This window comes from Ambystoma mexicanum, chromosome 2q, assembly GCF_040938575.1.
Source record: "Ambystoma mexicanum isolate Mex_15411 chromosome 2q, UKY_AmexF1_1, whole genome shotgun sequence".
Taxonomy (NCBI): domain Eukaryota; kingdom Metazoa; phylum Chordata; class Amphibia; order Caudata; family Ambystomatidae; genus Ambystoma; species Ambystoma mexicanum.
In genome coordinates, this window is record NC_090924.1 from 307320479 (window position 1) to 307347615 (window position 27137).

The 27137-nt window shown below is 45.2% G+C and overlaps 1 protein-coding gene across 4 annotated transcripts in view; it reads left to right on the plus strand.

The window, feature by feature from the left end:
* The window catches only part of LOC138569359 (uncharacterized), a 1262132-nt gene extending 1235238 nt beyond the window's left edge, over positions 1 to 26894 (plus strand). For all 4 annotated transcript variants that reach the window (XM_069647272.1, XM_069647275.1, XM_069647274.1 and 1 more), the window contains 2 exons: positions 15339 to 15582; positions 24910 to 26894. In XM_069647272.1, the coding sequence (XP_069503373.1) occupies positions 15339 to 15582; positions 24910 to 24995 (330 nt within the window). In that variant the 3' untranslated portion in view covers positions 24996 to 26894. The remainder of the gene's footprint in view (positions 1 to 15338; positions 15583 to 24909) is intronic.
* Positions 26895 to 27137: the final 243 nt, after the last annotated feature.

The following is a 27137-nucleotide window of genomic DNA, read 5'->3' on the forward strand; positions in this document are numbered from 1 at the left end:
GAGGTGGTATTCTCTGTCATTTCTAATGCCAATCAAAGACAGGGGCCTATATTGCATCTTAGACATGAGAATAAATTCCATAGAACAGGGTATTTGACCCATGTTCGATCTCAGTAGAGGGGCTCCCACACTCTTGTTTAATTAGACGTGAGACTATTGAACACGTTCCTTCCATAGGAAATATTCAAAATGGTCACCCTTATCCACATCCTTGAGGAGCTATGTTAGCTTGATTGGTGTCACTGAACATCCAGGATGCATAGTCCATGTATCCATTCATCCAAAGCACAGAAAGTACCTGAGCTTGATGATTGGGAAATGCCCTCTACCAATTCAGGGTTCTACCATTTGGCCTTGGCCATAATGGTCTTCACTAAGCTTTTAGAAGTGGTGGCAGCATGTCCCCAGCAGGAGAAGATTCACATCTTTTCTTACCTGGATAACTTGGTCATCCTGGCCAGTGCTCGAGAGCTCGTGTCAGACCACCTACACTGCACAGGTCACCTACTACTCAGCTTGGGATTCTCCCTGAGTTTAAAGACATCCCACATAACTCCTTCCCAGTTCTTTTAGTTCACAGAGGTAGTTCTCAACACTCTCTCAGTTAGGGCCTTTCCCTCTGGGGATATTGTATCAAGTATCAGCCAGATGGTCTGTGTTTCCCAGTACCAGTTTTACAGTCCAGCTGCAGCTTTTCTGCCTCTACTGGATGCCCTGCCACCCTGCATTTTCGTGGTACTGGAGACTCAGCTGTGAATGAGCTTCCCACAGTGGCTACTACATCATCAGCGGTCTCAGTAGTATGACAGATCTGCGTTAGGTCCCGAACAGAGTGTTGCATGATTTCCTGTAGTGGGCGTAGCGAGATGTATTGAGGAGAAAGCTGTTAAGATGGATTTCTAAACTCTGGCAGAACCTTAGCAGGCCACCCTCAGTTTAAGGAAACAGGGGCACCTTCTGGACAAGCCAGACCAATCTCGGTAGCTTGGCAGGCGGTCAAGACTAAGGGCCTCGTCACGAGTTGAGCGGTTGCCCTTAAATGCAGTGGTAACAGGGTTACTGCCACATTTAAGTGTCTGCCCAATAATGAGTATGGCGCGTTTACTCCAGCTCCCAAATGCTGATTTTCAGTGCAATTACCGTGCAGTAATACCGCTGGCAGTAATTGCGCAGAAAATTGCACATTGGATCCAATGGACCAAATGGGGAATGGGGAATAACGTTCATGGGGTAATGCCACCGGACTGGAGGGCACCAACGCAAATAAAGTTGGGCGGTATCCCATTCAAGATACCGGCCAACTTGTGATGAGGCCCTAAGTTTTAGGATGGGTGAGAGTGATCGGAGCCCACAATGCGCACATAAACAACGAACCACAAATTAATCTTGGAAAAGTGTATTTGAAAAATATCGATACATTTATTATCGGGTGGACCAATAGACACAACTAACTTTAGCAATGCGAAAACAGTTATCACACAAAATCCTTATACTATATATATACATTATGTTTCCTAATGTAATTCAGGGATACAATGCAGTCACAACCTTTAAAGAGAGGATTGAATTAGCACAGTAACAGCATTAGGCAGTTCTTCAGAGTCGTTCCCTAACTTTTGAGTTCAGCCCTAAGAAGAGTGGAGCCACGTGCTCAACGGTACAGTTGTGCGTAAAAGCGCACTATCGTGCAGGTGAAGCAAAAAGCAGGTCTTTTCAGAGCACTGTAGCAAGTCAGGCAGGGGCTTGATTCAATGAAGAATTGGTTCCCACTATTCGAGTAGGCACTGCCCTTGGCGGCAAAGCCGTGTTCAAATGGTGAGAATAGCTAGAGAGCGCAGGCTAACCCAGCCAAGTTCGAATACCTTTTAAGAGATACTTGTGCGTAAAAGTGATCGGTTGTGCCAAGGGCCACCGGTAAGTGATGTAGTACTCACCGACCCTCAGCACAGTCCAGACCAAACTTTGCCAGTTTAGTCGAGGTCACCAGTAGGTTCGAGTCCTGCAGTTTCGCAGTGTTCCAGCTTTCAGCAGCTGCGACGGAGAATGATCATCCGTGACTCGACAGTTGCCTTTTCTCAGCTTCCAAAGGAGGTATGAAGAAAATTCCAGTGCAGCAGGCTTCAGGGCACAGGCGAGCAGAACAACAAGGTATCTACAGCAACCGTCACCAACAGGTAGTGACACAGGAATCACAAGTGCAGGCAGCGTTACACACTCTCCTAATTCGGGACCCAGAGGAGCTAAGCCTGCAACATCTGGTGGGAGAATGCACGGAACCACAAGCAAGCAATGTCCCAAATATCTGGTTTGGCTCGAGACGGCAGCAATTCTGCTAGATACCCCGGGAAAGAGTGAGACAGTTCACTGGATGGCCCAGGAACACTTCTGAAGGGGCTCACTTGGTGGGTAAGCAGGGGGTGCCGAGAGTAATTGTTCCCACTACTCCAGAAGGGCTAAGCGCCTTGGCAGGCCTTCTTGATCTAAGAAGAAAGCATGGGTCTGGCGGGACACCAGAGGGTGAAGGGTGCCAAAACCTACCAAAGCGTCTCCATAGGTTTCACAAGTCCATTTCTTCATGCAGGAGCCTTGGCGGCTTCTGTAGTTCGGTGAGAACTTAGGATATCGACCTGGAATGGATGCAGAGCCCCTTCTCTGATCCAGATTAGCTTTGCACCAAAATCGAGGACTTCAATCAAAGCTCTGCTCTCTTGCAGGCCTTCCAGTCGTGTACCAAACATGGTCCACAGTGGTCTCAGTCATTCAGGCACTCCAGAAATCCTGGCACCAGTAGTGTGGATTGGGACCAGACAGTCACAGCCCGCTTCCTGGGCACACACACTTAACAGGCAGAAGCCTATGAAAGAGATCAGTTTTCATGGGAGGTTGTATGCCCAAATAAGGAAAACCCGGGTTACTCAACCTGTGTGAATGAAAAGGACAAAATTTCCATGGGACAGAAGAAAAGACTTTGTTGCGCTGACATTTTCGGACCTGGCCACAGTCTTGAACCAAACGCGGTAAACGCGATATGATTCAGTACAAAGAAGTAAAACATTATAAAAAGTAACTCCTGCCACCAGTTCGTCCTAGGCAATCACCAAAAAATCCTTTGAGGGTGTCTAGGGCCATAAAACAAAAAAGGACTGCTGCGCACGGTACTGGAAGGTACACTGTGCACTGTTAAAAAGTTACCAAGACATGGCAACATAGTCAAAGACTAAGGGGAACATAGTTTCCCAGTACTGACAGCCTGAAGGATGTGTCAGTTTCCCCATAACAAGTGTGCAAAAGCCCAGGGAAGTTCAGCTGCAATCAGTATAGGAAATCCAAACAAAAGCAAAAGGTTTGGGGGGGTCCGTAAATGGCTGGTAAATTGCACATAAATGAAATCTTTCCTAACAAAAGCTGATACTACAATTTTGGCATGAGGTGACGATAGTCACATTTTCTTGTCGCCAGGGATGGACATCAAACCCGAACAACCTCTCAGTGAGTGGGATTTGGCCCCCGATGGAAGTAAAAGTTCCCAGCTACCTTCTGGAGCTTTGTGCAGCAAGGTTAGCCCTTGTTGCATTCCTTTCCTCAGTTTCGGTGTAATGTGTCTTTATCCTGATGGACAACACAGCGGTCATGTACTATCACAACAAGAAGGGTAGTATAGGGTCTCTTCCCCCTTGGGCAGGTTGGCAATGCAGCTGTTGTGGAACATGAAGAAGAACATCTCACTGTCAGCAGCCCATGCTCCTGGATGCAGAACATGGTGGGGAACGACCTGAGCAGTTCGGGTTCAGTCTTTCATGATTGGGAACTGTGGCAAGAAGTCCTGGACGAGATCTTCAACCTCTGAAATACGCTTCAAGTGGGCCTCTTCATCTCCACTATCACACAGATGTGTGAGTTGCTTTGTTCCATGGAATTCCCTCTGTGGAGGGGAGCACTGAAGTATTAATTGATTGTGGATTTGGAAAAACACTTATGTATATGTTCTAAATGATTCCCTAAATGAGAGCCTCCAATGGTTCTCAAACATGTGAGAAGGTTTAGGTCCACCATGATTCTGATTGCCCCCACATTGGGCGCAGAGAATTTAATTATCAGACCTTTTGGATTTAGCCACCTGTCCTTCATAGCGCATCCCAGAGAGGGTGGACAGAGAAGCAAGAGTACTCTAAATGATTCACAATACCATCAAACATCATACTTGGCTGATGAGAGGATGCAATATAACGAGTGGGACCTGCTGACAGTCTCCTGGATGTGCTCCTTTCTGCCAGGAGGCCTGCCACTAAATCAATCTGTGCCTGCAGACACATAGGTTTACAAATTGATGTTAGCAGATGGACCTGGATCCAATCCTCTTTCCTACGCTCCCTGTTCTAGTTTTTATTCCTATCCTTTGCTTGACATTGCCCTCAGATAGGCACAACAAAAGCATAATTGGCCACTCTTTAAGTCTTCAAAAGAGACCTGGAGCAGGGCCCTGCTCCTTTTCCGCCATTCCTGCAGTCACGCAGAGCTTGAAATATTTAGCTAACATCTTAACATCTTTCCCTTACCCCAGTTCATTGATCCCATATGGGGATTAAACATAGTGTTGACTTTTCTTATGGCAGCACCTTTCAAACCTTTGCATTCTTGCTCCTTGAGAATTCTGTAGCTCAATGTAATTTTCTAATGGATTGTGTCCCTCCACAGATTTCTCATTTTAGATACTTCGAAGGCAGAGACAGCTGGCACCAACACATTTTTCACCAGTAAGCGGCTAGTTGTGCTTCGAAACAGCCTTCTTCAACGGTCCATTCTTTGGCCCCAGAAGTCATGGCGTCCATCTCATATGTAGGGCACACCATGCCTCATGATCCTTTTTTCCATGCACTGAGCACGCTACGTCGGGAATGCTCATCTCCTGTCCGTATTATTTTGGAACTGTACCATTTGAAAATAATCATGCCGGGTTCAGACATCAGGGGTCAAGTGGCGCAGGAACTGCACATCTAAGATGCCCATAACCAACTCCCATAACATTGGTATATCGTGGTCGGGGTTGACCACCAAGTCTCAGACTGTGGGTCCTGCTATGTGATGAATGCAAAGGCAATCCGTGAATGTGCAGCGAACGTTGCTCTTTCCCTCCAGCTAGCAACATCACAGTAAACCCCATTCAGAAGCCATTCATATGTCTGAGAAAGACCCCTCTTCAAAGACGGAAGGCCACAAGAAAACCCTTAAAAGAACCATTAGATTTCACACTCACGGAGTGGTGCCCACCACTCATTTTCCTCTTTTCGGCACCCGAAGAAAATAAGAAGCATCCAACCCGTCAGGATGAGGGTGAGGAAATATTCATCTGACTTGTTGGGAAAAATGTTGGAGTGTCCCATGGACTCATGTTTGGTGGTGGAGTGGGAGTTTTACGTCAAAAATAGTTGAACATCTCCCAGGCAACGACATTGACAGCTTTGTTCCCAACCCAGACTGAGAGGGAAATTCCCAGCATGCGGTCAAAGACTAGCAAGGTTGCATTGAAGATCGGCTTCCACGCATCAGAAGGCTCGGACCCTGTGTTAGAGAGAAAGCTGCTTCAGAGGGCTTTAGTGCTGAAAACAAGTACTTTGCCCTTGGATTGTACTCTACCAGCTACTTTGGTGCAGCACAGATTGGACTTTCCCCTGAACCCAAAATACACTTATTTCTTTGCACTTGCTTCGAGGGAACAGTACTCCGAGCCTATGAAGGAGGTCTACAATGAAGAAGAGGATACAATCCCCTTCGGATTTGAGCCTCTGAAGGTCTTCAGGTGCAAACCTGATCTTACAGATCTCGCTACCAACCTTCAGGACACCAGAGGACTTAGCACCTCCCCAGATTTAGACATCATAGAGGCTTCTCCTGGTGGCCACCCGAATGTTGCCTCCATTGCATCATGGAATATGTGGGTGAGGTCCTTGGCCTCGGAACCCAGTCTAGACACACCCAACAATACAAGCTTGCAGACATTCCTGTCAGAGGGCAGCACACGTAGGTGCTCCTACACTTTCATCTGGTGGTTGATAATCCAGTGCTATAGTTGTGGCAACATCATTGTTCCACTTGTACGGTTGACAATTAACTGGCTAAGAAGCACAGGTCGGAATGCTTGGACCTAGCTTATTGTTCAAAATATGCTACTGCTAGGAGCCTGGTTGTCCAGGCGGCTACGGTGGCTATCAAATCTACCACCTTCCCCAAGATTTTCAGGATGGGGAGAATGGTGCACAAGACAATGAACATGTGTTGCACTGTAGACAGATATATGCATGTTCTCCAGAAAGTCATCTCAGAGGTACGAAGCTCCTACCAGAGGGAGAGGTGAACATGGTCTTAATTTCATTGAGAAGGATGGCAAAAATACTTCACGTCAGATGCTCCAAGAGTGGTTGTATGTGGAGGACTGTGTGGCCCGAGCCATCAGGATGGCAGGTTTTGCACCCGATGAGCAGGAAAACCCTATGGATATGCCCTTTCATGGCATCCACCTTTTTGGGACTAAAACAGGTGAGTCCCTTGAAACATGTAAGTACTACAAGGCAGCTGCAAACTCACTGGATCTAGTAGTGCAACAACCTTCACCACCCTCGTTTGCTACTTCATCGGCCGCCTTCATGGGGTTGCAGATTTGATAATCCTCGTCCTTCTCACACAGTGTGAAGACCCATTTTGGGACTATCAAAGCTACCCAGAGATGTTTCGCAAGGATCCACTCTCTCCTCTGCCATGACGGCTCCAACATCTCTTTGAGGTGCCTTGAGCACATTCAACTGCACTGGAGAAAATGATTTGAGCTTTTTTGAATGAGTGTCAGGTACCTACTTCTGAGGCATTGTCCCTACAAACAGTTGCCCATGGGTGTTGCCTTCCATTACTCAGGAAACCCTGTACTACCCCACCACAAAGGTTTCAATCTCCAGTCCCCCTCCTATTGGAGGAAATTCACACCCTCTTATTGAAAGTGGCAATATAGATGGTCCCTGCAGAGAAGTGGAGAAAGGAGTGGTATTCTAAGTAGTAGTCATAACTTTATTTCGGCACATGGCCAAGGAAGCACAGGTATCAAAACAGGTGTAATAATAACAATTCAAATACACAATATATACCATAAAACACTAATGAAAACTATCTCGGGGAAAGCAAATCAATTACAGAATTACGCACTTTTCAGGTAATACAATTGGATTTGGAGCTCAGCACTGTTTTGGGTGCATAGAAAAAATCCAACACGTATTTAGTTCCCTTTAAATTATACCTTTTATAAATAGGGATAAGCATTCTCCTGTATGTGTGGCATATAAGCAGGAAGTGCGTAAGACCTTTGACTCCTGTCCCACAGATTTTACACATAGAGGGATCACCTCTACCCCAGGAGCTTACAACTACCGCAAGCAGAAGCATCCCTAACCTCGCTTTTAAAAACAAGATACGTGTTTCCTTGTCATCAGTACAGAATAGGTATCTCTCTTGACCAAAAGAAGGTTTCAGCTTGGAATATTTAGCTTTTATACCTATTGAGTCGATCTCTAAAAATGGAACCTTATAATAACACTACTTGTATTTCTGTTTAATGCAGTCTTTTGTTACCATGTATTCTTGGTTTTCTGGGGCAAACATTAAGAGAAGACCAAGTTTTCCACTTAAATTAAATACATAATAAACCCATGGAAGCGCTCTAGCCCCTTCTTGTGCAATCACATTCAGGAGAGCTTTTTTGTAAGTTCCAAGGGCGGGTGAGGTACAAAGTTTGCGGTAATACAATAAGGGGCGCACTTTAGCATCAAAAACGAGACCGTCTAACTCATCTCCTAACTCTTGTTTTAGAGGTAGAGATGGGGCACTCCTTGGGAGAGAAAGAAATTCTTTCAGCATAGCCAATTCCTTCTGCACCATCCTTCCCGGTTGTATTGACCCCATATCTCTGCACCACACAAAGTAGACGAATTAGCAGAAGCCCTCAAAATCTCTGGGTCTTGAAGCACTGCGTTCTCACGATAATAATGCATAAAACCTTGCACTGCCACCCCTTGCCTTACATGATTAAGTAGGGACTTTGCAACACGTTGCCGCCAACAACCTCTTTCATCAAGGAGAACCCCCAAATAATCATAGAATTCAACCCTCTCGAGCTCACAGATCCCTAAGGGAATTGGGAGGAAGGGCTTCCCACGCCTCTTTGACCAGAGCATAAACTTGGTTTTTGATCGGTTGATTTCCAGGCCCAGCCTTGTTGATGTTGAATCAAATAATTCAATGCCTTCTGGATACCCACTCCTGTTTTACTGATCAGAACTGTATCATCAGCATACAAGAGGATTCCCATTTTCCTCCCTCCCAGCATATGGCGTCCATATCACATTGTTCAATATCCTCGGCAATTTGATTTATGTATAGGCTCAAAAGTGTAGGCATAATGACACCCTTGGAGACCGGGAAGTGTTAGGAAAGGCCTTCACCTACCAAAGTACATACTCGAGCATAATTGCCCACATGCAGACCATGAATGGCCGCTAAAGGTTAATAGGGACCCCCAATGGTGACAAAAACACCCATAGCCTTGTTCTAGGAATTGAGTCAAAAGCTGGTTGCAGTTCAATGAAGACTAAAAAGAGATTTTGATTTTTGAGTCTCATGCATTTATCACAAAGTGAGGATAACCTAAAAACTTGATCCGCCTGACCAATACCCAGTCTAAAGCCTGCCTGCAAACCAGAAAGTATATTATTTTGAAACATCCAAACCTCCAATCTTTTTAGTAGGATTTTCCCATAGGTCTTAGATGCTATATCAAATAAAGAGATAGGTCTATAATTTTGAGTGTCTCCCTTGTCCCCTTTCTTAAAGACAGGGACTATGATTGCACCTTGCCATGACTCAGGGACAAGATGGGGACTCGTAATATTTAAAAACACATGCTGTAAAACCGGGCCCCATATTCCTACTTACATACTAAAAAGCTCTCTGGATATCGCATCTAACTCTGGGATTTTACCCATCTTCTGTGAAAGAATTGCTTCGTCCAACTCCTTTAGGGAGATGTCCAACACACAATGTGGCATCAAGGCCTCCCATCCCATGAGTCCAATGTTAGTCAATAGTTGTACTCCAGAATCCTGGTAGTACTGAAATGGGAAAGCCAAACTTCCCCTAGAATATTTGATAGAACGGGGCTGTTCAGCCACTTAGTATGCACAGAGATCAACTTCCAAAAGGCAGAAGCATTTTTCCTTCTAGCTGCTAATTGAAGCTCCTCCCATTTCTTCTTGTGGAACGTCTCCCTCTTTTCCACCATTAGTGTTTTATAATCTCGTTTGACCGATCTTAATTCCTCAATACTCCTACACTCTTTTGATTTCACAACTGACAGTAATTCCGACTTCTTTTGATGGCACACCCGATAAATCCACCCGGTTTGAGACAAAGAACTCACCACCCCTGTTGCTCCTGGTTTAGTCAAAGTGGGATTTAACACACATACCAGCCGCTGCCAGAAATCACTAGGGGGTAATCCAGTCCCTTCTGTAAGCGATTCAAGTAGCGGCACTAATGAAGTGTACAGTCTACTGGCATGGTTGTTTTCAACCAACATTTGCCAAGGAATCCTCTGCCTACCCCCTTGGGTATCAGATTTCCCAGATCCACCTATATAACCATCCTTCAGAGCTTGTGGGGGTTTCACAAACAGAGATAGAGAAATACGTTGGATGACTTGAAAGTCAGCTACTAGCCCCCAACTTCCTGCATGTAATAAAATATAATCAATATAGGTCTTATGGTTCCTGAGACATATGTAGGCCTCGGCAGAATATTACGGGAGAAACTGCGATTACACGCCCTATACACCTTAATCATCCGAATTAATTTATCAGAGAAAGCCGTCTTTAAGGAGCAAGGTCGGCTGTACGAACAGGGAATACCCCATAACTCATCATGACCTTGTATAAAAACTTGTTTTCTTCGACTATTTCTAACTGCATATTAAAGTCGCCCGCTAGAACAATATGTAACTGTTGAGCAGAATGTAAATACGTCATCTTTTCTAGCTCTTCAAGATAAGTTAATAAATCGCCTATAGCTTCATCCGAAAGTCTAAACTATTACCAATAACAAGAACATCAGATGATACTGATTGAACTAAAGTTTTAACTCCAATCAATGAGTTTTAAAAAAATGTCAGCAAACCCTCGCTTGGCCTACCCCGTGTTACATTCCTTGCAAGTGAGCTGAATGCTTTATAGCCGTACAGCTCTTTCGGTTGTAAAATCTATGGGCCTCATTCCGAGTTTGGAGGTAGCCATGGCGCAATTTGGGATGTAAGGGACCTCAGAATTGGGCAGTAAGGGATTACCGGCACCAGTCTCCTTACCGGTGCCCGGTATCCCTTACCGCCCACCTCGGAATGAGGCCCTAAGTCTCTTGGAAGCAAATAATAGCAATATTTTTCAAAAATTGCCTGCAATCTAGATCATCTTTCTTTACTCTTAAATCTGGCCACATTCCAAGATGCAAGATTTATGAGGGTTGAGGGCATTAAATGAGTCACCAACGGGTGGACCCACCAACTGGGCAAATTTACTTTGCCTAGGTTCCCCTTGTGTCATCACACATGCACCCACCCCTGAGGTAATTGAACCTCGTTGTGAGCCAAAGGTGTTAAGCCCACTCAAAGCCCCAAAGGGGAACATGTTTCATGCACCCGTAGACTGCTTCAGTGGCATGTTTGGACAAACCACTTTGGAACTGGTTTGTCACTTTATTAAACTTGTTCTCTAATTCTGACTTAGTTAAGTTCAGAATAAGAGAAGGCTGTGAGACGTATTTAGTCCCCCCCCCCTTGCTGTCATTTAAGATGGCATCATCAAGTAGTAAAAGGAGTTCATGCCAAGTATTATGTAAGTGACAGACAGAATGTTTAGAACCTTGAAATGAAATGATATTTTATTTATATCGCGGTCGTACACAAGTGTTTCTTGATACACTTCTATTCCTCTATGTGAGAGGGCTGTAATCCTATTTAGCAAATAAGCATGAAAATAAAAATTAGAAAGATTAAATGACATTACAAACCCCCACAGAACATACAATCAGATAAAATCCTTGTCACTGTAAAAACCTTAAAAGATATATCCGTCACACCCAAAATGTCACTCAGGGCCTTAATTAAAGTTGTCATATATGAATTCTTGTTCCGATGGAACTGTCCTTTAAAACAACAGATTATATTGTATTTTCTCCACGAGGCTAGGATATCCGTCCGATCATGTTCCAAGTTATCTGACCTTTCCTCCTCTTTGGCCATCACTGGGTCAACAGAAGTAAAACATAAAAAAGGCATTTGGACCGTAGAGGGCTTGCAGGGCAGACCTGAGCTGACTGTTCTATCATTGGCAGCCTGAGTTTCACACACCGTGCAGGGTTTACTCAAGGCCGGCTTCATCCTATCCTGGGAAGCAGATGCTTTCAAGCCCACAAGAGGTCCAACCACTGTTGTAGGATTCAAAATCTGTCGAGAGGGATCATTCAGCCCAGTAGTTGTTCGTGAGAGATCTCGGGGAATAACTCCACTGAATGGAGTGCTCACCTCATGTGAGTTTTGTTGCTTAGCGCTACAAGTAGTTTCCTCACTGTTCCTGAATTGACATCTGACATCAACCCTTTTTGTCTTCGTGGCTGCCGGAGATGGAAATCTGTGGCTACCTTCAGTTATATGAATTATCGCATTGTAACATTTATCTTTTTGCTGCTCATTTCGCATATTCTAAGCTCATAGATTAACTCATTATTCTGTAATGGATGTTAAAGTAGACATTATTTGCCTGAGACAAACATCAATCATTGCCTTTATTCTGGGTTTCCAATGCTAGAACATCTAGTTAATATCTGCTCTATAGAGACTTCGGATAGATGTGAAGATAGGGAAGAGGTGAGTCGATGCGCTTGTGTTTTTGAGGTAAGGTCAATCTGACTATTCATTACAGGGTCTTCACCATCCTGTCCTATCTCGCCTCGAACTTCAGCTTGGGCACCTTGTCGTTCTCCAGAAGAACTACCTACTCTTCGTAGAACATACAGGTGACTCTGATCCCACAGCAGGTCCTCTTGGACCGCCCCTGACAAATTAACAGGGATATAAAAGTCTGTCCCCTCGGATCTAGCAAGGCCTTACAAAACTGAGGTTCAAGCAATGGAGTTGACACAGGCAGCAGAGGAGTCAACATTACTAATAAAGCACTTTCCGTGTCCATAATAACATTACTTAATTTTGGAATAGCTTTAAAAGGAGCGTTAAAAGATGTCACCAGTTGTGGATGAAGTCCCATAGTTTTAGCCAGGGATGACACTCCCCCCTCAGTCCCCAGGAGTACAGATTCACTACCTTCTTTTCTCACAAAAAAAACCTCCTTTGCCCTTTTTCTCCAATACTGCATACATGCCCAACTTCAAAATATGAAAGACAATTCTCCATCTAAAGATGGTCAAAGAAGTATTCAACGGCTTCAATTGTCATTTTGTCATAGGGGGCTAGATCACCCAAGGGGAAGCGTGTGAGCACTTACAGTATTTGTATGGGATAGAAAAGGGTTGGTACTAATGCCACTTGACTCGTCCAATAAGGGGACTCCTTGAACACTTGCATAGTGTGACATTTGCTCCGTCTGAATCATCAGAGCCTCAACATCAGAGGTCACACAGAGGGTAGCAGGTTCAATACTGGTGTCAACATTACCAAAACCTAAACAGTTAGAGGGCCCTGTGGCATGTTGTTTTAGACCATGTTGTTTTAGACCCTGCTGGCCCTGTTGATGTCTGAGAGGCCCCCTAATAGTGGACTATTCTGAGTATGCTTTTGTTCCCAAAAAGGACCAGGGTGTTTGTCCCAACATGGATCTGGGATTCCTGAAGAAGTTTCTAAGGAATGACACATTCAAGGTGGTGACACTTGCCAAGATCCTTCAGCCCTTAGATTTCCAGGACTGGCTGGTGTGACTGGAACATTCATGTTGGGCATTTCCATGTGTCTATCCATACAAGGCCTGGGAAGTACCTGGGGTTCATGGTAGGCAGTGCACGCTACCAATTTTGCATGCTGCCGTTTAGCCCAACCTTCACCCTGCGTGTCTGCACCAAACTGATGTTGGTGGTGGCGGCGTCTCAGAAGGGAAATGATTTATGTGTTCCCCTAGCTGAACAACTGTCTCATCAGAGCCCGCTCTCCGGAGCAGGTAGTATCCCAGGTATACCACACCTGCTGCCTACTGCACATTTTTGACTTTCTTCCTAAATATTATGAAGTCGCAGGTGATGCCGCCCAAAGAGCACCAGTTCATCAGGGTAATCCTGCATAATCATTCGGGAAAGGATTTTCCTCCAGAGGACAGGGTCTCAAACATTTCTCAGATGGTCAAAATGTTCCAGAACCCCAACTTTCTGCCAGCTTAAGCCTTTCCATGAGACCAGGCTGCATATCAATCTTTTAGAGCTACAGATAATCGGACCAGCTCTGAGAGCCTTCCTTCCTTCAATTTGGGGGACATGTTTTCTGTTCCTGTTGGACAGCACAGTGGCCATGCATTACCTCAACAAGAGGAGCTTTGTGGGGGCACTGCTCCTGTGCATGGGAGTGACCCAGTTCTGGTTCTGGGCCTTGGAAAATGACATTTTCCTGTTGGAACCCCACCAAGATGCCCTGAGCAAAAATTGTCCATACTCCCAATAGTAGGAGTTGTGCCAGGAGGTTCTTGCAGTTGTCTTCAACCTATGAGGAGCTCTCGAGGTGGACCCGATTGCCTCAGTGTCAACAGGAAGTGCAAGAGGTTTCTCCTCCTAGAGGATCACTGGGCGATGTCTTTCTTCTGGATAGGATGTTCAGTCTCCTTTCCACATTCTCACTGATTCCTGTCATCGCACAGGTTCTCAGGAGGTTACAGAGATTCTGCATCAGGTTGGATGAGCCTGATTGCTCAAATTGGGCTTAGAGGATGTGCTACTCGAATCTCCTTGACATGACCATTTATCCGCCTTCCTTTCATAGACCTGACCCCAAAAGAGCCTTAAACGTCTGTGTGGCCAGATCTAAGGATTACAGGAGAGACAACCAATCTTTGTTGCTTTTGTGGCAGCCAGACAATGTTCTGCAATCTACAAACAAGCCATCTCCCAAGGCTTTATTCTCTACTTTTCCAAATGCTGCAAATTAGCAGGGAAGGTCATACCATTAGGCCTCCAAGCTCACCATTCTCAGAGTGGAACAGCTGCCTCAGCCTTGCAAAGGGGGGTTCCCACCCTAGACATCTGTCAGGCTGCTACATGAGCATCCCTCCATGCCTTTTCAAAGCATTACTGCCTGGACTCCATGGCTTCTCTTGGGGAATGGTCCTGATAAATCTCTTCGTTTGATTGGATTTGTCCTCGTTCTTTCCCCTCCTCCGGATCGCTCTTCCTGCTATGCAACTGTTTTTTAGATGAAGACTCTATGGAAGGACACAGTCATTTAGAATAACAAATGACTTACCCCTGGCAATGTTCGAGTAGATTTCTCTCCTACAGATTCCTCATCGCTGTCCCAATGTACACCACTTCCCGATGCATCAGGAGAAAGCATAATTCCTGCTTGGCTTTGCTGTGTTGCTTCTAGTTTCCTCAGCTGCTGAGCATGGGTACACAAGTGTGGAACTGAGGTCATGGGGCATGGTGTGTTCTATACATAAGATGGACATCTTCACTTCCGTGGCCAAAGAATAGACTGGCCAAGAGGACTGCGCCGAAGCACACCTCGGCCCCAGCCGGTGAAATCTTTTCCAGTGCCAGCTGTTGCTACCTATGACGTATGAGTCGCCACAAAGGTGGAACCGATGTCAGGGGACAAAGCCTGCTCAACGTACACTGGGCGTGGCTCATTTCCAGAGCAATGCGGTTGAAGGTGACAAGGAGAGCTCCACATGGTCACACTGTGCCCCCTTGTGGCTGAAAGATTTCCGAAGAGTAGCTGGTGCTGATAAAATACCTGAGTTAAGGAATCTGTGGCAGAAAATAAGTAAATTGTTCTTCTGCTATGGTCTTGCCAAGACATGATATAGTAGTTACATCTTGCTTAATGCCACCCCATCCCCCCACTTGAGTGCATATTGCCAATCTGTACAACCTAAGAAGGGCATTACCTGGGCTAGATATTGGACACATATTGTCATTGATGTGAACCACCCCTGATGTTATGTGATTTTCCCTGCCATGTTTGACATCATGCTTTTGTTTAGTCTAGACCATTATAAAAATACCTTTGTTAATTAATTAATCCGATGCATCTTTTACAGCTCCTCAGCCCAACCGATGTGAAGACAATGCTTGGTGTAAATTATAAGGATCTCAAAACCTATGAAAACACTACAGAAGTGCAGGCGTGGATTAAGAGCCAGTACCAGAGCGAGCTGGACCTTCTAGGTATTGGACTTACAGGAGGACGAGCGCCGGCCTTGACAACAGCAAGGCCGGCCTTGACAACAGCAAGGCCAGCCAGGCCAACACCAGTGGGATATGTGGTTGTACCATATGCACCAGGTACGTCCAATTTTGCCAGTACGTTGTGTAGTGCACATTCACATTGCAAAATAAGAGTGCTCTCTTCAACTTCCTGCTATTGGGGACCTAAGATAAACCGAACACAAAAATGTGCTTTGTATTTTCCAAAACACTTTTTGCAAAGTGACTAACACATAACGTAAATTTGACTCTAAAAAAGTACATTGTTGGGATAAATAAGAGTAAAGTGTAAGGGGGAAGGAGTCTTACCAGAAGAATATTTTTATTTGAATAAAGCAAGGTTTAAGGGTTTCTTCATCAACATAACTGAGCAAGGAAAGAGCGAAATGGCGCAATTTTGGGCACTACACTGGCGCGAACAGTATAGAGTTTAGGCGCAATGCTGCATGGGCTTTGAGGAGGGATGGGGTCTGCTCACTGATCAAACACTTTTTAGCAAAAAGAACTATGGCTTTTTACAGTATGTCTAGTCATGGTTAAAGGTCAAATTAAGATCTCAAGTAGTCATTCCTTTAAAAATGAGTGGACCTTCTTCCACAGATAGAATTATAGTTCAGGGCATTTTCTCGGGAGGTCTTGGGAGGATAGCTCAGGGGCACCGTGCTCGCCTTGGAACCAAGACTACGCAGATCAACACAGGTTTGATCCCCGGGTCCGCGCTTAGAAACCTCTGGATATTAAGTGCGTTATCAATAACCTATCATATCATATCATTCCATAATGGGGTTCCAGGTGACATTGGAACAAGAACAAAGCTAGAGCGGCCTCTGATGCCAGCCAGAACGCGGAGGTGGAATGCACTGCATCGTTGAAAGATTCGCATCATTCACTTTATGTTGTGTCGGACCCTCGTGCACCCTCCTCCCGTGCTGTCCCTTAGATCAACAATGCAGGGGGTGGAAAAGGGCCATGAGCGGAATTATAGGGAACACAGGTTCCCTCTTACCTCAACCCAACAGCAACCAACAAATGAAAAAATATCTGACAACAGAAGTGTTGAATCCCCCTGCGCGATGTCACAACAGGGGCCAGATTACAGAAACTTTGCACTGCTGCAAGTGCAACGTTTGCACGGTATTAGCACTAGGGCAAACTTTGCCCTCGTGCAAAAATGCATCAAAAATGTATTTTTTTAGCACTAAGGCAATTTTAGCCCTGGTGCTTTTAATATGCCAAACTGCACTTGTCAAGGTGCAATGGATTTTTAATGTGTCCAAGTGTTTTTAAAAATAGGGCAAACTTTGCCCTAGTGCTAATACCGTGCACACTTTGCACTCGCACTGGTGCTAAATTTCTGTAATCTGGTCCCAGATGTTTATACATTCCATAATCCTTTGCCATTATGTCACAACAGGAGGATACCACATTAACAAAGGGTCAGCGTACTATGGAAGCCTTACACAGCAATATGATTGACCGCAAATGGCACAAGAACCAAAGAGCATATCATTCAATCAGTTTGGGGCACATCGTTTCTGATTTGTGATTTATTTATGAATTTCCAAAAGGGCCGCAGAAATGCCCTCACATTTGCATGTGATTATCCTAAAGGTTTTGTTTCATCAAAGCTGTAAAACGTGCAACCTGCAAGTGACTTCATGTGTTCTCCACAAGACTAGATATAAAACCTAACTATGACAAAACAACAATAAGCAAATAGGTAATAATGAAAACCTTTAATCCCCAGATGGCGTAACAGTACAGGCAATGGAAGAACCTTTGAGGGTCTTATTCTCATGGGTTCTGCGTATTTGTTTTCGCTCCTGTAATTGTTCAGCGGGCTGAAATGTAGATGAGAAGCAACTGGTTAGGTTCATTGAACGCTTTTGAATCCACTACTCTTCATTGTTGCAAAGTCCTCCGAAGGGGCACAGTTGCACTCAAACTTTGTCATGAGGTTCTTGTGCCTAGAGCCTCAAACTGCACCTCCCTGATGATGTCCAAGTCAGGCCAAACATTATTTGGGGTCTCATGCAGAAGGTTCATGATCTAGCAGTTTGTGATAGTCTGCCTCTTTTCTGGTGGGGCCAAGCCTATCCTGCATATTCGTTGCCCTTCTGTGATAGTTCATCAGGCTGGAAAACTAGGGAGTGGGAGGTTGCCCAGAGGCAATAGGTTAGGTTGAATTCAATGCTTTTTCATGAATCACTCTTTATTAGGCAAGGTTAAAGTATTCCATTTTTGAACACTCCGGGACCGATGCACTTGATTTTTCCAATTTTTGAGAAATAATATCAGTCTATATAAGACTCTATTTGGAAGATAGGACTAAACCAGTGTCGAGAGCTATGAAGGGCTCGGTCTACTGATGACTTTCCAAAAGAAAAGGCATGTTTATTTATTTATTTAAATTTTTAAAGCTATTTTCCAAAACGCTGTACAATATCCAATAACAAAACCAGGGGGCAATCAACATGAAGCTGAATATTAATGTTAAGATGAGGATAAATAATAGGCGTTCAAAGAGGAGCTAAAAGAAGGCAGCGTAGGTGCATAACGTACTGACAAGGGCAGGGCATCCATAGGAACGAGGAACGGATCATGCAACTGAGAAAATTAACAGTGATCAAAAGGAGGAAGTTTAGGGGGTGCAAGTCCATGGAAGCAATAAAAAAAAGCTGGAGATGGGCAAGAAAGGAAAGACGATGGAGAGACACTAGAGAAGGAGAGATGTTAGAACGAGGATGAAGAAGACAGAGAAGAGGAATAGAGGAGGTGTAGATATACTGAAGAGGAGATAAGACGTAAACAACAAGACCCAGGTGGAGGGTTGAGCAATAGCCGAAACAAGAGAAAACGATTGAAAGTATAAAGATTTTGGTAGCAGAAAAAGTACGAAAATGCCAGATTTTATGAATATTATAGAGCTGATAGTGGCAAGGGCGGGCAAGAGAAGAAAAGTTAACTGATGGGTCTCTATCTTTTTATTTTATTTATTGGTTATTTGTAATGCTCACTATACAGCAAATTGTGGTTCAAAGTGCATCCAGACCGGGGGCGGGGGAGGGGGGATAGCGAGGAAGCTATAAAACAAAACGTTCTTAAAAGGTCTTGAAACATTCAGAATGTGCAAGTGCTATAGCGTGAGAGCAGGGGTAAGAGGGAGGAGGGGAAGTACAGGAGGAGATAGAAGGGAAGAAAATAAAAACATTCTGACTAGGTCGTCAGATGATGTAAAACATGCACGTGCTGAAACATGAAAAGAGGGCGGAGGGGGAAGAAGGGAAGTGCAAGAGGAGAGAAAGGTGATACATACATGATACAATAAATATGATGGAACAGTAAAATAGGCGCCAGCGAAAGTAATAGTGCTGCAGAGATAGAATGCCAACAACGATGACACTTAGATTCCAAGCAAATGGAAAAAGATCATGAAAAGAGGAAAGAAGATAAAGGACGGAAGGGGATAATCCGGAGGAAATGGGGCTGACAAGAAGAGAATCTCAATTTTTGCAGAATTGTGGAGAAAGTGAAGTTGGGCATAGAAAGAGGAGCAAAATTGATCTGTTGCTTCATGGTAAGCCAGCTCGGTTTAATGTTATTATGAAGTGATATGATTAAAGAAACTTAGATAGATTTTTGGTGGTGAGCACTCTTGACCACCGTGTTGACTTGGAGTTTAACGGACAAGGTTGGTTTAAACAAGACATCCAAATTGCAAACCAACTGCATAGGTGTAAGAGCAGACCTCAAAAAGGAAGATGACGAGCCTAGGTTCACAGGTCAGGAACAAGACATCTTGCTTGATAGCATTAAGGCACAACCTCTTATCCTGCTTCTAGGACTTGATATCTAGCAGACAAAGACCAATCTTGGTGTTGTCCTTTGAATTACTGTGAGGTCAGGCAATATGTGTGTGTCGTAGGCATGTGTTTGAAGAAGAACAAAGCTGTATTTATTAGTGAAATGAGTCAGGGGAAGCATTTAGCCATTTAAGAGTAGTGAGGAAATTGAAGAGTTCTGCAAGACACCATAGGCTACCTCTGAAACCTCAAACCAATTCTCTCCATATCTCCAGAAAGCTGCTGTGAAAGGCATTGCCGCTCGCACACTCTAAAGTTAGGGCTCTCCTGCCCATGGCTGTCCATGTCTGCGGCTTACCCTACTATAATTTTGAAAGTTTAAGAAAATGCTGCACATATCCCAAGGCATCTCACTCAAGCACATTATTATTGCAAGAGCATGGACAAAGGATTGATGCATGTTTCATGCTCCATAGTCCTTTCTCAAAGTCAAAATTCGTCAATGCACGTCAGCTATTCGCGATTTTGAAGCAATACAATTCTTTATTGAAGCGCAGCACAACATGTGCTGCTCTCACTTCTATTTCACATGCCAAGTCTGATCCTTGCAAAGCCTGTGCAAAGCCTTCGCAGGACAAGGCAGCAGTGTTGACTGCTGCAGGTGCGCAGGAGATGCTGCCCAACGATATGTTGCATGCAACGCTACGTCCACGCATCCGGACCTTTAAGAACCGAGGATTGGACCCTCTGTGGCAAAGCCCTTGCAGGACAAGGCTGCAGGTTTGAGTGATGCAGGTGCACAGGAGATGCTGCCCGATGATACGTAGCATGCAACGCTACGTCCATGCCTCCGAGCCTTTAAGAACCGAGGATCGGAGCCTCTGCGGCAAAGCCCTTGCAGGACAAGGCTGCACTGTTGAGCGACACAGGTGCGCAGCAGACGCTGCCGAACGACACGTAGCATGCAACATATATCCACCCCTCCGAGCCTTTAAGAACCAAGGATCGGACTCTCTGCGGCAAAAGCCTTGCAGGACCAGGCTGCAGAGTTCAGCGGCACAGGTGTTTGCTGGTGATTGGGTAGCGGTGCAGATTGTGGGTGTGGTTTCACCCTACATCTGGGGCCACAAGGTAAGAAGGTGCGGGTTGGGAAAGTAGCTTTGCTACACTCCATACAACCCCCTAACCTTGTGCGTCTGTCCCATTCTCCCTCATGAACACGCTTTGTTCCCCCTGCAATTGTTCCACACTTCCCCCATCCACACATCCGCCCTTCTCCCCTTCCCGTGCCCATTCCCCTCGCAACTTAGGCCCTGCTCCCCCGCCTTGCGTGTCACGTGCATTCCCTCGTAACGTAGGCCCATTCCCCCGTCTTTGCACTTGCATGACCACGCAACTGTCCCCGCTCCCTCGACCTAGCGCATCCCTCTCTGCGTCACTCCCTATGTAAACTGTCCCCGCTCCGCCGGCATGCGCATCCTTCTTAGCGCTGCTCCAACGCACCTGTCCCTGCTCCCCTGGCCTAGCGCATCCCTCTCTGTCTCGCTCCCCACGTAATCCATCCCTGCTACCCTGTTCTAGTCTGTCCTTCTCAGTGCTGCTCGCACGTAAATGTCCCCACTCCCCTGGCCTAGCACATCCCTCTCTGCATTGCTCCCCATACATTAGCTCTCTGCGTTGCTCCCCACACAACTTGATCCCGCATCCCCGGGCTTGTGCATCCTTCTCAGCGTTGCTCCCCATGCAACCCAAACCCTTTCCCTCCTCTTCTTCCTCTTCAGTCTCCCCTGAGCCCCGTTCAGTGCCTCGCATCCAGTGCCCTTACGTCCTGTGACCATTGTATTGTTCAGTCCACTGTTTTGCATTTCACTACTGTATTGTCTTTTCATTGCACTGCCTGCATTCCTCTTACTTCCAGGTCTACTTGGACTACCAATGTTTTGCTTTGTTGGGTGACTATTGTATTGGATATGTGCTGCATTGATTGCATTTCTCTTCTTCCCCTCTAGGGCCTCTTTTGACTACCAGCATTGTATTCCGTACTGTACTTGCATTCTCATGCCTTGAGTTCCATTGTAGTGTACTTTTGTTGCGTGCACTGTTCTCTCCACTAACGCTATGACCTTGCAAGGCCCTAGTGTTCCTGTTCTGTGTAGTACTTCTTGCTGCCCCTCTTTTGTGTGACCCCCCTGTGTGACTCCCTCCTGATGGCCTGTAGCGTGTGACCCCCTCCTACATGGGCTACCTCCCTACCCTTACTCTCCGCCTTGCACCCTCTATCATGCTCTCTGTCTCCACTATCTTCTCTAACTGCTACTACATCTCCTTTCCTATCCCTCTCACTAAGTCTGGTAGGAAGAAGCTCAAAAGGGAAATCCTGGTCTCCTACCCAGGCCTCCCTATCACTGATACCTACACCAGTGCTTCCCCCAGACAGACCCAGACAGACATCCTCTTTGTCATTCCCTCTCCAGGCCTATGGACCTCACATATGGTTTCTGTTCTCTCTCCTCTTTCCTCCTCTCCCATTAATGGTGGCACCCAGTGGGAGGCCCTCCTGGCCCCCTTCCACTTCTCCAAGACCATCATTAATGTCTACTTAAATGGTACTGTCTTTGGTCCAGGGCCCTCAGGTCAATCTCCTCCTTTTCGATAGATGCTTCTCACGTCTTATCAACTTCCTTTCTTCTCCTGCTACTCCTATCTACCCCTATCTGCCGCCTCGTTCTTTCACCACTTCTCTGGCACCCTCCGCTGCTTCTTTGACTGCTCTGCCACCTCTTACCTCCACCACCTTTCTGGCACCCTCTGCTTCTTCTTTGACCACTCTGCCTTCTCCTCCCTCTGCCACCTCTCTGGCACCCTCCCCTGCTTCTCTGGTTGCTCGGCCTTCTCCTTCTGCCACCTCTCAAGCACTCTCGTCTTCCTCTCTGACTACGCTTCCACCTTCTGCTTCCTCCTCTGCCCATTCGCAGGCACCTCTAACACTTCTGCAGGGTATATCTCATGCCTGTACCCCTCCACGGAAGTCTTTCAAAGTTGGCAGTCTGTTCCACGTCGCTACTCTTAACTCTGGCTCTGCTGTCAAACACTCCTTGGGCATCTGCCGTCTCCTCGAAGAGCTTGATTTGGATGTACTTGGTCTCACCGAGACAGGGTTCACGGCCAGCTCTGTCACACGTTTTGACACTCTCCTCCCTGATGGCTACAAGATCCTCTCCGAACCCAGAACCAACCTTCCTGGCGGGAAGTAACCCTGATCTTCCCGGAGTGGATCCCTGCTTCTGTCATTCCTATACAGGCCTACTCTTCCTTTGAATGCTTGGTCTGCAGGCTGTCTATCTCTCCTGGACTCTCTCTCACTGTGGCCACCATCAATAGGCCTCCTGACCAGGCCGCCCTCTTCCTTTCCGAGTTTGCTGGCCTCTCCTCTTCCTCCCTCCTTGCCTCTACCTCTCATTTTCTCCTTCTCGGAGACCTTAACATCCACTTGGATGCTACTAGCCCCTCCTCTGGGCTCTTTCGCGACCTCTGCAACTCTCTCTTTCTATTATACCCTCTGGCCCAACTCACTCTGCAGGGCACACCCTGGATGTTCTGATCTCCTCAGATCTCCCCCTCTCCAACCCTCTCACCACTCCTCTCTCTTGGACTGACCACTTTCTACTCTCCTCTCATCTGTCACTCTCTGTCCCTCAAGCTAAGCCGACTCCAGCATGGCCACCCACCTTCTCGGTCATCCGGCCCATGAAGCGTGTCAGTGGAGGCTTTTGCTGCTACTTTATCTCCTCCTCCCACACCTTTAGCTGACTCACTCTGGGAAACATGGGAGTGAGTGTTAGAACTCGGATTAAGTTTAGAGAGGAAGGGGGGCAATAAAGATTCAAAAAGACAGAAAGAAAATAAAAAAGAACTGATGAATAGGGCAGTTGAAGGGAAGGGATATTGGGGTAAAATAGCTCATCAGCAAACAAAGAAATGCCAAACATATACTGATGGGAACATCTTGTATGGGTGGTCACCATAATGAAATATAACTGGTTGTACACTTCCTGTACAATAAAAACATTTCATTCTATTCATTTCCTACAGAACTAGCCAGATACACTTCAATTTTGCAGCCCTATAAAAAAGGTCTGCAATTCTATATTTTTCTATGGAAAATATATCAAAACAGAACATTTGTTATCCTGTAAAAATATCAGCGGATGCACTTTCTCGTAACCCTGACCCCAACACGATAGAGTTTCTTTTGGTGTCTACCGCTTCCTCCTTCTGTCCTATTGAACATGATTATCCTTCCTGCCCACTGATTACACTGATTACATTTCTCCTACGTTAGTCTGGACACTAACTCCAATTTCAACCCCTACATTTCTTCCACTAATACATTGTTTCTTTCCAACTTTATCTTCTGAAAAAGATCACAAGTTGCCTTGCACTTCACTTTTAGAGTGCAATACCGCTGCTTGGGCGTTATCCACGCCGCACACAGCAAATTCCATGCATGTGGGTCTGCCGGCATCTTCTCTTCATTGGCTGTCAATTCCCTTGCACACATCTTGCAACCCTTAAGGCAATGGCATTATGTCAAGCGCGTTCTCTGACACTGAAGCATCGGATATTAGGTGGCAAGAGAAAGACACCAGAGTTCTACCTCACTAAGCTTAGAGATCCCACCGTTTCCTCGCGCTGATGTGGGGGCTAGGAACCCATTGATTGACACTCGAATTATTAACCCCATCGTTAGGCTTTCCAGAAAGCTTTACAAACGCATACTTGTTGCTCTCTTGTTCCTATCTTCCCTAATTGTATGTTATTCTTTTTTTTATTTTGCTCCAGTTTTAAAGTCTGTTATATTTTAGGTTGATTGGCATGTATCAGTTAATGTAACTTATATGTTCGTATGTGTTTGTACAGTTCTCTGCTTCATTTCAAGCCAAAGGCATATTTTAGAATACAATGAATAATACACAATGAATAACATGATTCCAAAAATGATGTGATCAATGGACGTTTGCTGGCAAAAACATTGCAGCGTCAAGGACATCCCAACTTCCAAATCCACGCCAGTTACATTTTTGGGGAAAGACTCCCGCCTTGCACTTATCTCGAATATACTAGAAATGGAGCCATCCCAATCACGCTCCTTCTATTATATGTGAGAATTAAGTTTGGGCTCTGATTAACAGCAAGTTTAAGTGGGGATATTTTGCGCTGGAGGTATTCTTGCCATGGAAGTATTTTTTATGGCTACATATACTTTGGTGTTATTTTTGGTGACAACATTTTTGTGCAGGAAATATTGCCATTAAACCGAATACTTCTGAACAATAGCGTCATTTCAAGGTGTTCCGTCCTAATCATATTTTATCATGATATTGCATAGAAAATTCCTAAATAATTAGAAAGGCTTCATTAAGTTTTGGTTCTGCCCTATCATGTTTAGATGGTGGCCTAGTTGCAATCAAGACACAGTGCTTGCCAATGTGAAGCTTTTGAATGAAAGTTCTTCTGTAGGCAAAGAGCTCTGGCCGAAGAGCAAGGCCAGGGAGATGGGATTGCGCATCTAACCACCATTTTGTATTTTCTTTCCTTTCAGCGTCCGGGGTGGAGGCACCCTCCTTTGGAATTCTTCGAGTATGGATTTTCACAGCTGGATTCTTGATTTTGAGGCATATTCTGTAGCCTACCTGTCCTGGACTTGCCAAGCCTACCATAAGATGCTGCCTGCCTTTTCCGACTAATTAAAGAAATCACAAGCGGGAGACAATTTATATGAAGAAAGTTTCTCACGTGAAAGCCATCTCTGACTGATTAGTACACATGTGTCCAGATTCAGCTCTTTGAACAAGGAACACCTTTGCATTCTGCCAAGAAACTGGAGGGGGCACCCGCCCCTGCGCGTAGGATATATAGATCCTACTTGGAAGCCGCGCGCCAAGACATTGTGATTTGTTATAGAAATCCAGTCACAGGAGGGCTCTCAGTGACTCTACATGAAACAATACAGCTTCTGAATACATGAGTGATCCAAATTGTATATTAGGGAAATCAAACAAAAAACATGTTGCCTCCTCTTATTGAACCCCCAAACCTAGCAAATGTTCGCCCCTTTGTGCAGTGACCATCATGCAGGTGTCTGTTTTAAAGAAGATTTGATCTTTTTGCTAACAGCTGTCTGCATGATGACAGAGCCCACGGTCTTCCAATGAAGGATATGTCATGCAGTAATATGGCAGGCTCCTGTTAGCAAACCTCCTCCGGCTTATTCATGCCTCGTGGATTTGCCTCGGGTTACTCCAGTAAGTGATAACACAAGTGAGCAGAGCTTCTGCTTTCAGCTTCCCTGCGGAGCATCGCCAAGTATTCAAAACGAAATTAACACGGAAGGAGTGTCATCCAGTTCTGATGTTCTTTTCCTCTGCTAGCTTCTGACTGCAGTATTGTAAACCCACCCTCTTTAACGGCCATGTTCTTTACACCTTCAGGCCAGTAAATAAAAGCCACTTTGAGGATGACCGTACACTGGGAGCCCAAGTGTAATGAGTACCGGAAATAAATAGTGGCTAATCAGGAGAGACAAATAGTCTCTCCTGATTTACCACAATCTCAAAAATAAAACTGAGAAAGAGCAGGCTCAGCTGTTTACCGCAAACCCACCCTAGCCAAGACATACACCACCAATAATCAGTCTAAGAACCAACCGCAAGGCCTCTTTTTGAAATACGGCAAAATGCTTGTGATTGAAATACATTGTTGATAACAGATGATGTTTACAATTGAAACCATTTGGTCACACTCCCATTTCAGGAAATCCACCTCTATGCCAATGAAGAGACTTTCTTAATAGTTACTACTTCCAGATGAGGGCGATGTACAGATATCGGAACATGCCCCGAGTCTGCATATGAGGCGCCTCAATCCTGCCTCGAGTGAAAATGAGTGTTGGCTTGTTTCCAACCTTTCTAAAGTCAAGACATGGTGGGGAGGACGACTGACTGCTTTCTTGGCTGCCATAATCTGACTAAGCAAAGGGTGACACTCAGCTACATTCCTGAAATCAATGCTTATATCCTCTGTACCTTTCTTCCATACGAAGAAACTAGAATTTGGGGGTTGTTGTGACTTATAAATGAACGATCTATTGATCAGGATTAGTCCAACCTTCCCAGAAGGCTACAATCATGTTTACAAAGGAAAATCTGCATGTCATGCACAATATTTCAGTATATAGGTAATCCAGTCTGTGTAAAGTATATTTGTCTGGCTCAAAACAACTTGAAATAATTGTGATAATGCTGTAATGTTTGAAAGTGATATGCTTGGGGTTTCCCTGGCGTATATATCTCCCATATATATGGACAAGCATAGGTTTGTGGCCCATAGTACATCCAAACTGTTTTATACTACACATGTACAAAATATATGTATATGAGAACCATTTCTCAACATGCAATAGTCCACTTTCTACACTTTCTGCCACTTACATTGTCTAAGGGGACATTATATGAAGACTAATACAACGTTGTATAATGATTGAATTACCTCTGTCTCTGTCATCTAAATAAAATATTGTATACACCACCTGATGACTAGTTCTTCAGACTATCTGAGATCAGATATGGATGCTGGATATCGCTCGCCTAGGTGTATCTTTCAATGCTTCCGGTAGCCTTATAGCTGAACACCGAGCAGCATAATGAGATGTGTGAAAGCAAAACTAAATCCATCACTGGGTTGTGATAGCGGCAGGGGACAGAGTCACTTTGGTTCTTGTGGAGAAGCGGACAGAGTCTCCCTGGCCCACACTTTGGTGCCCTGCATTCT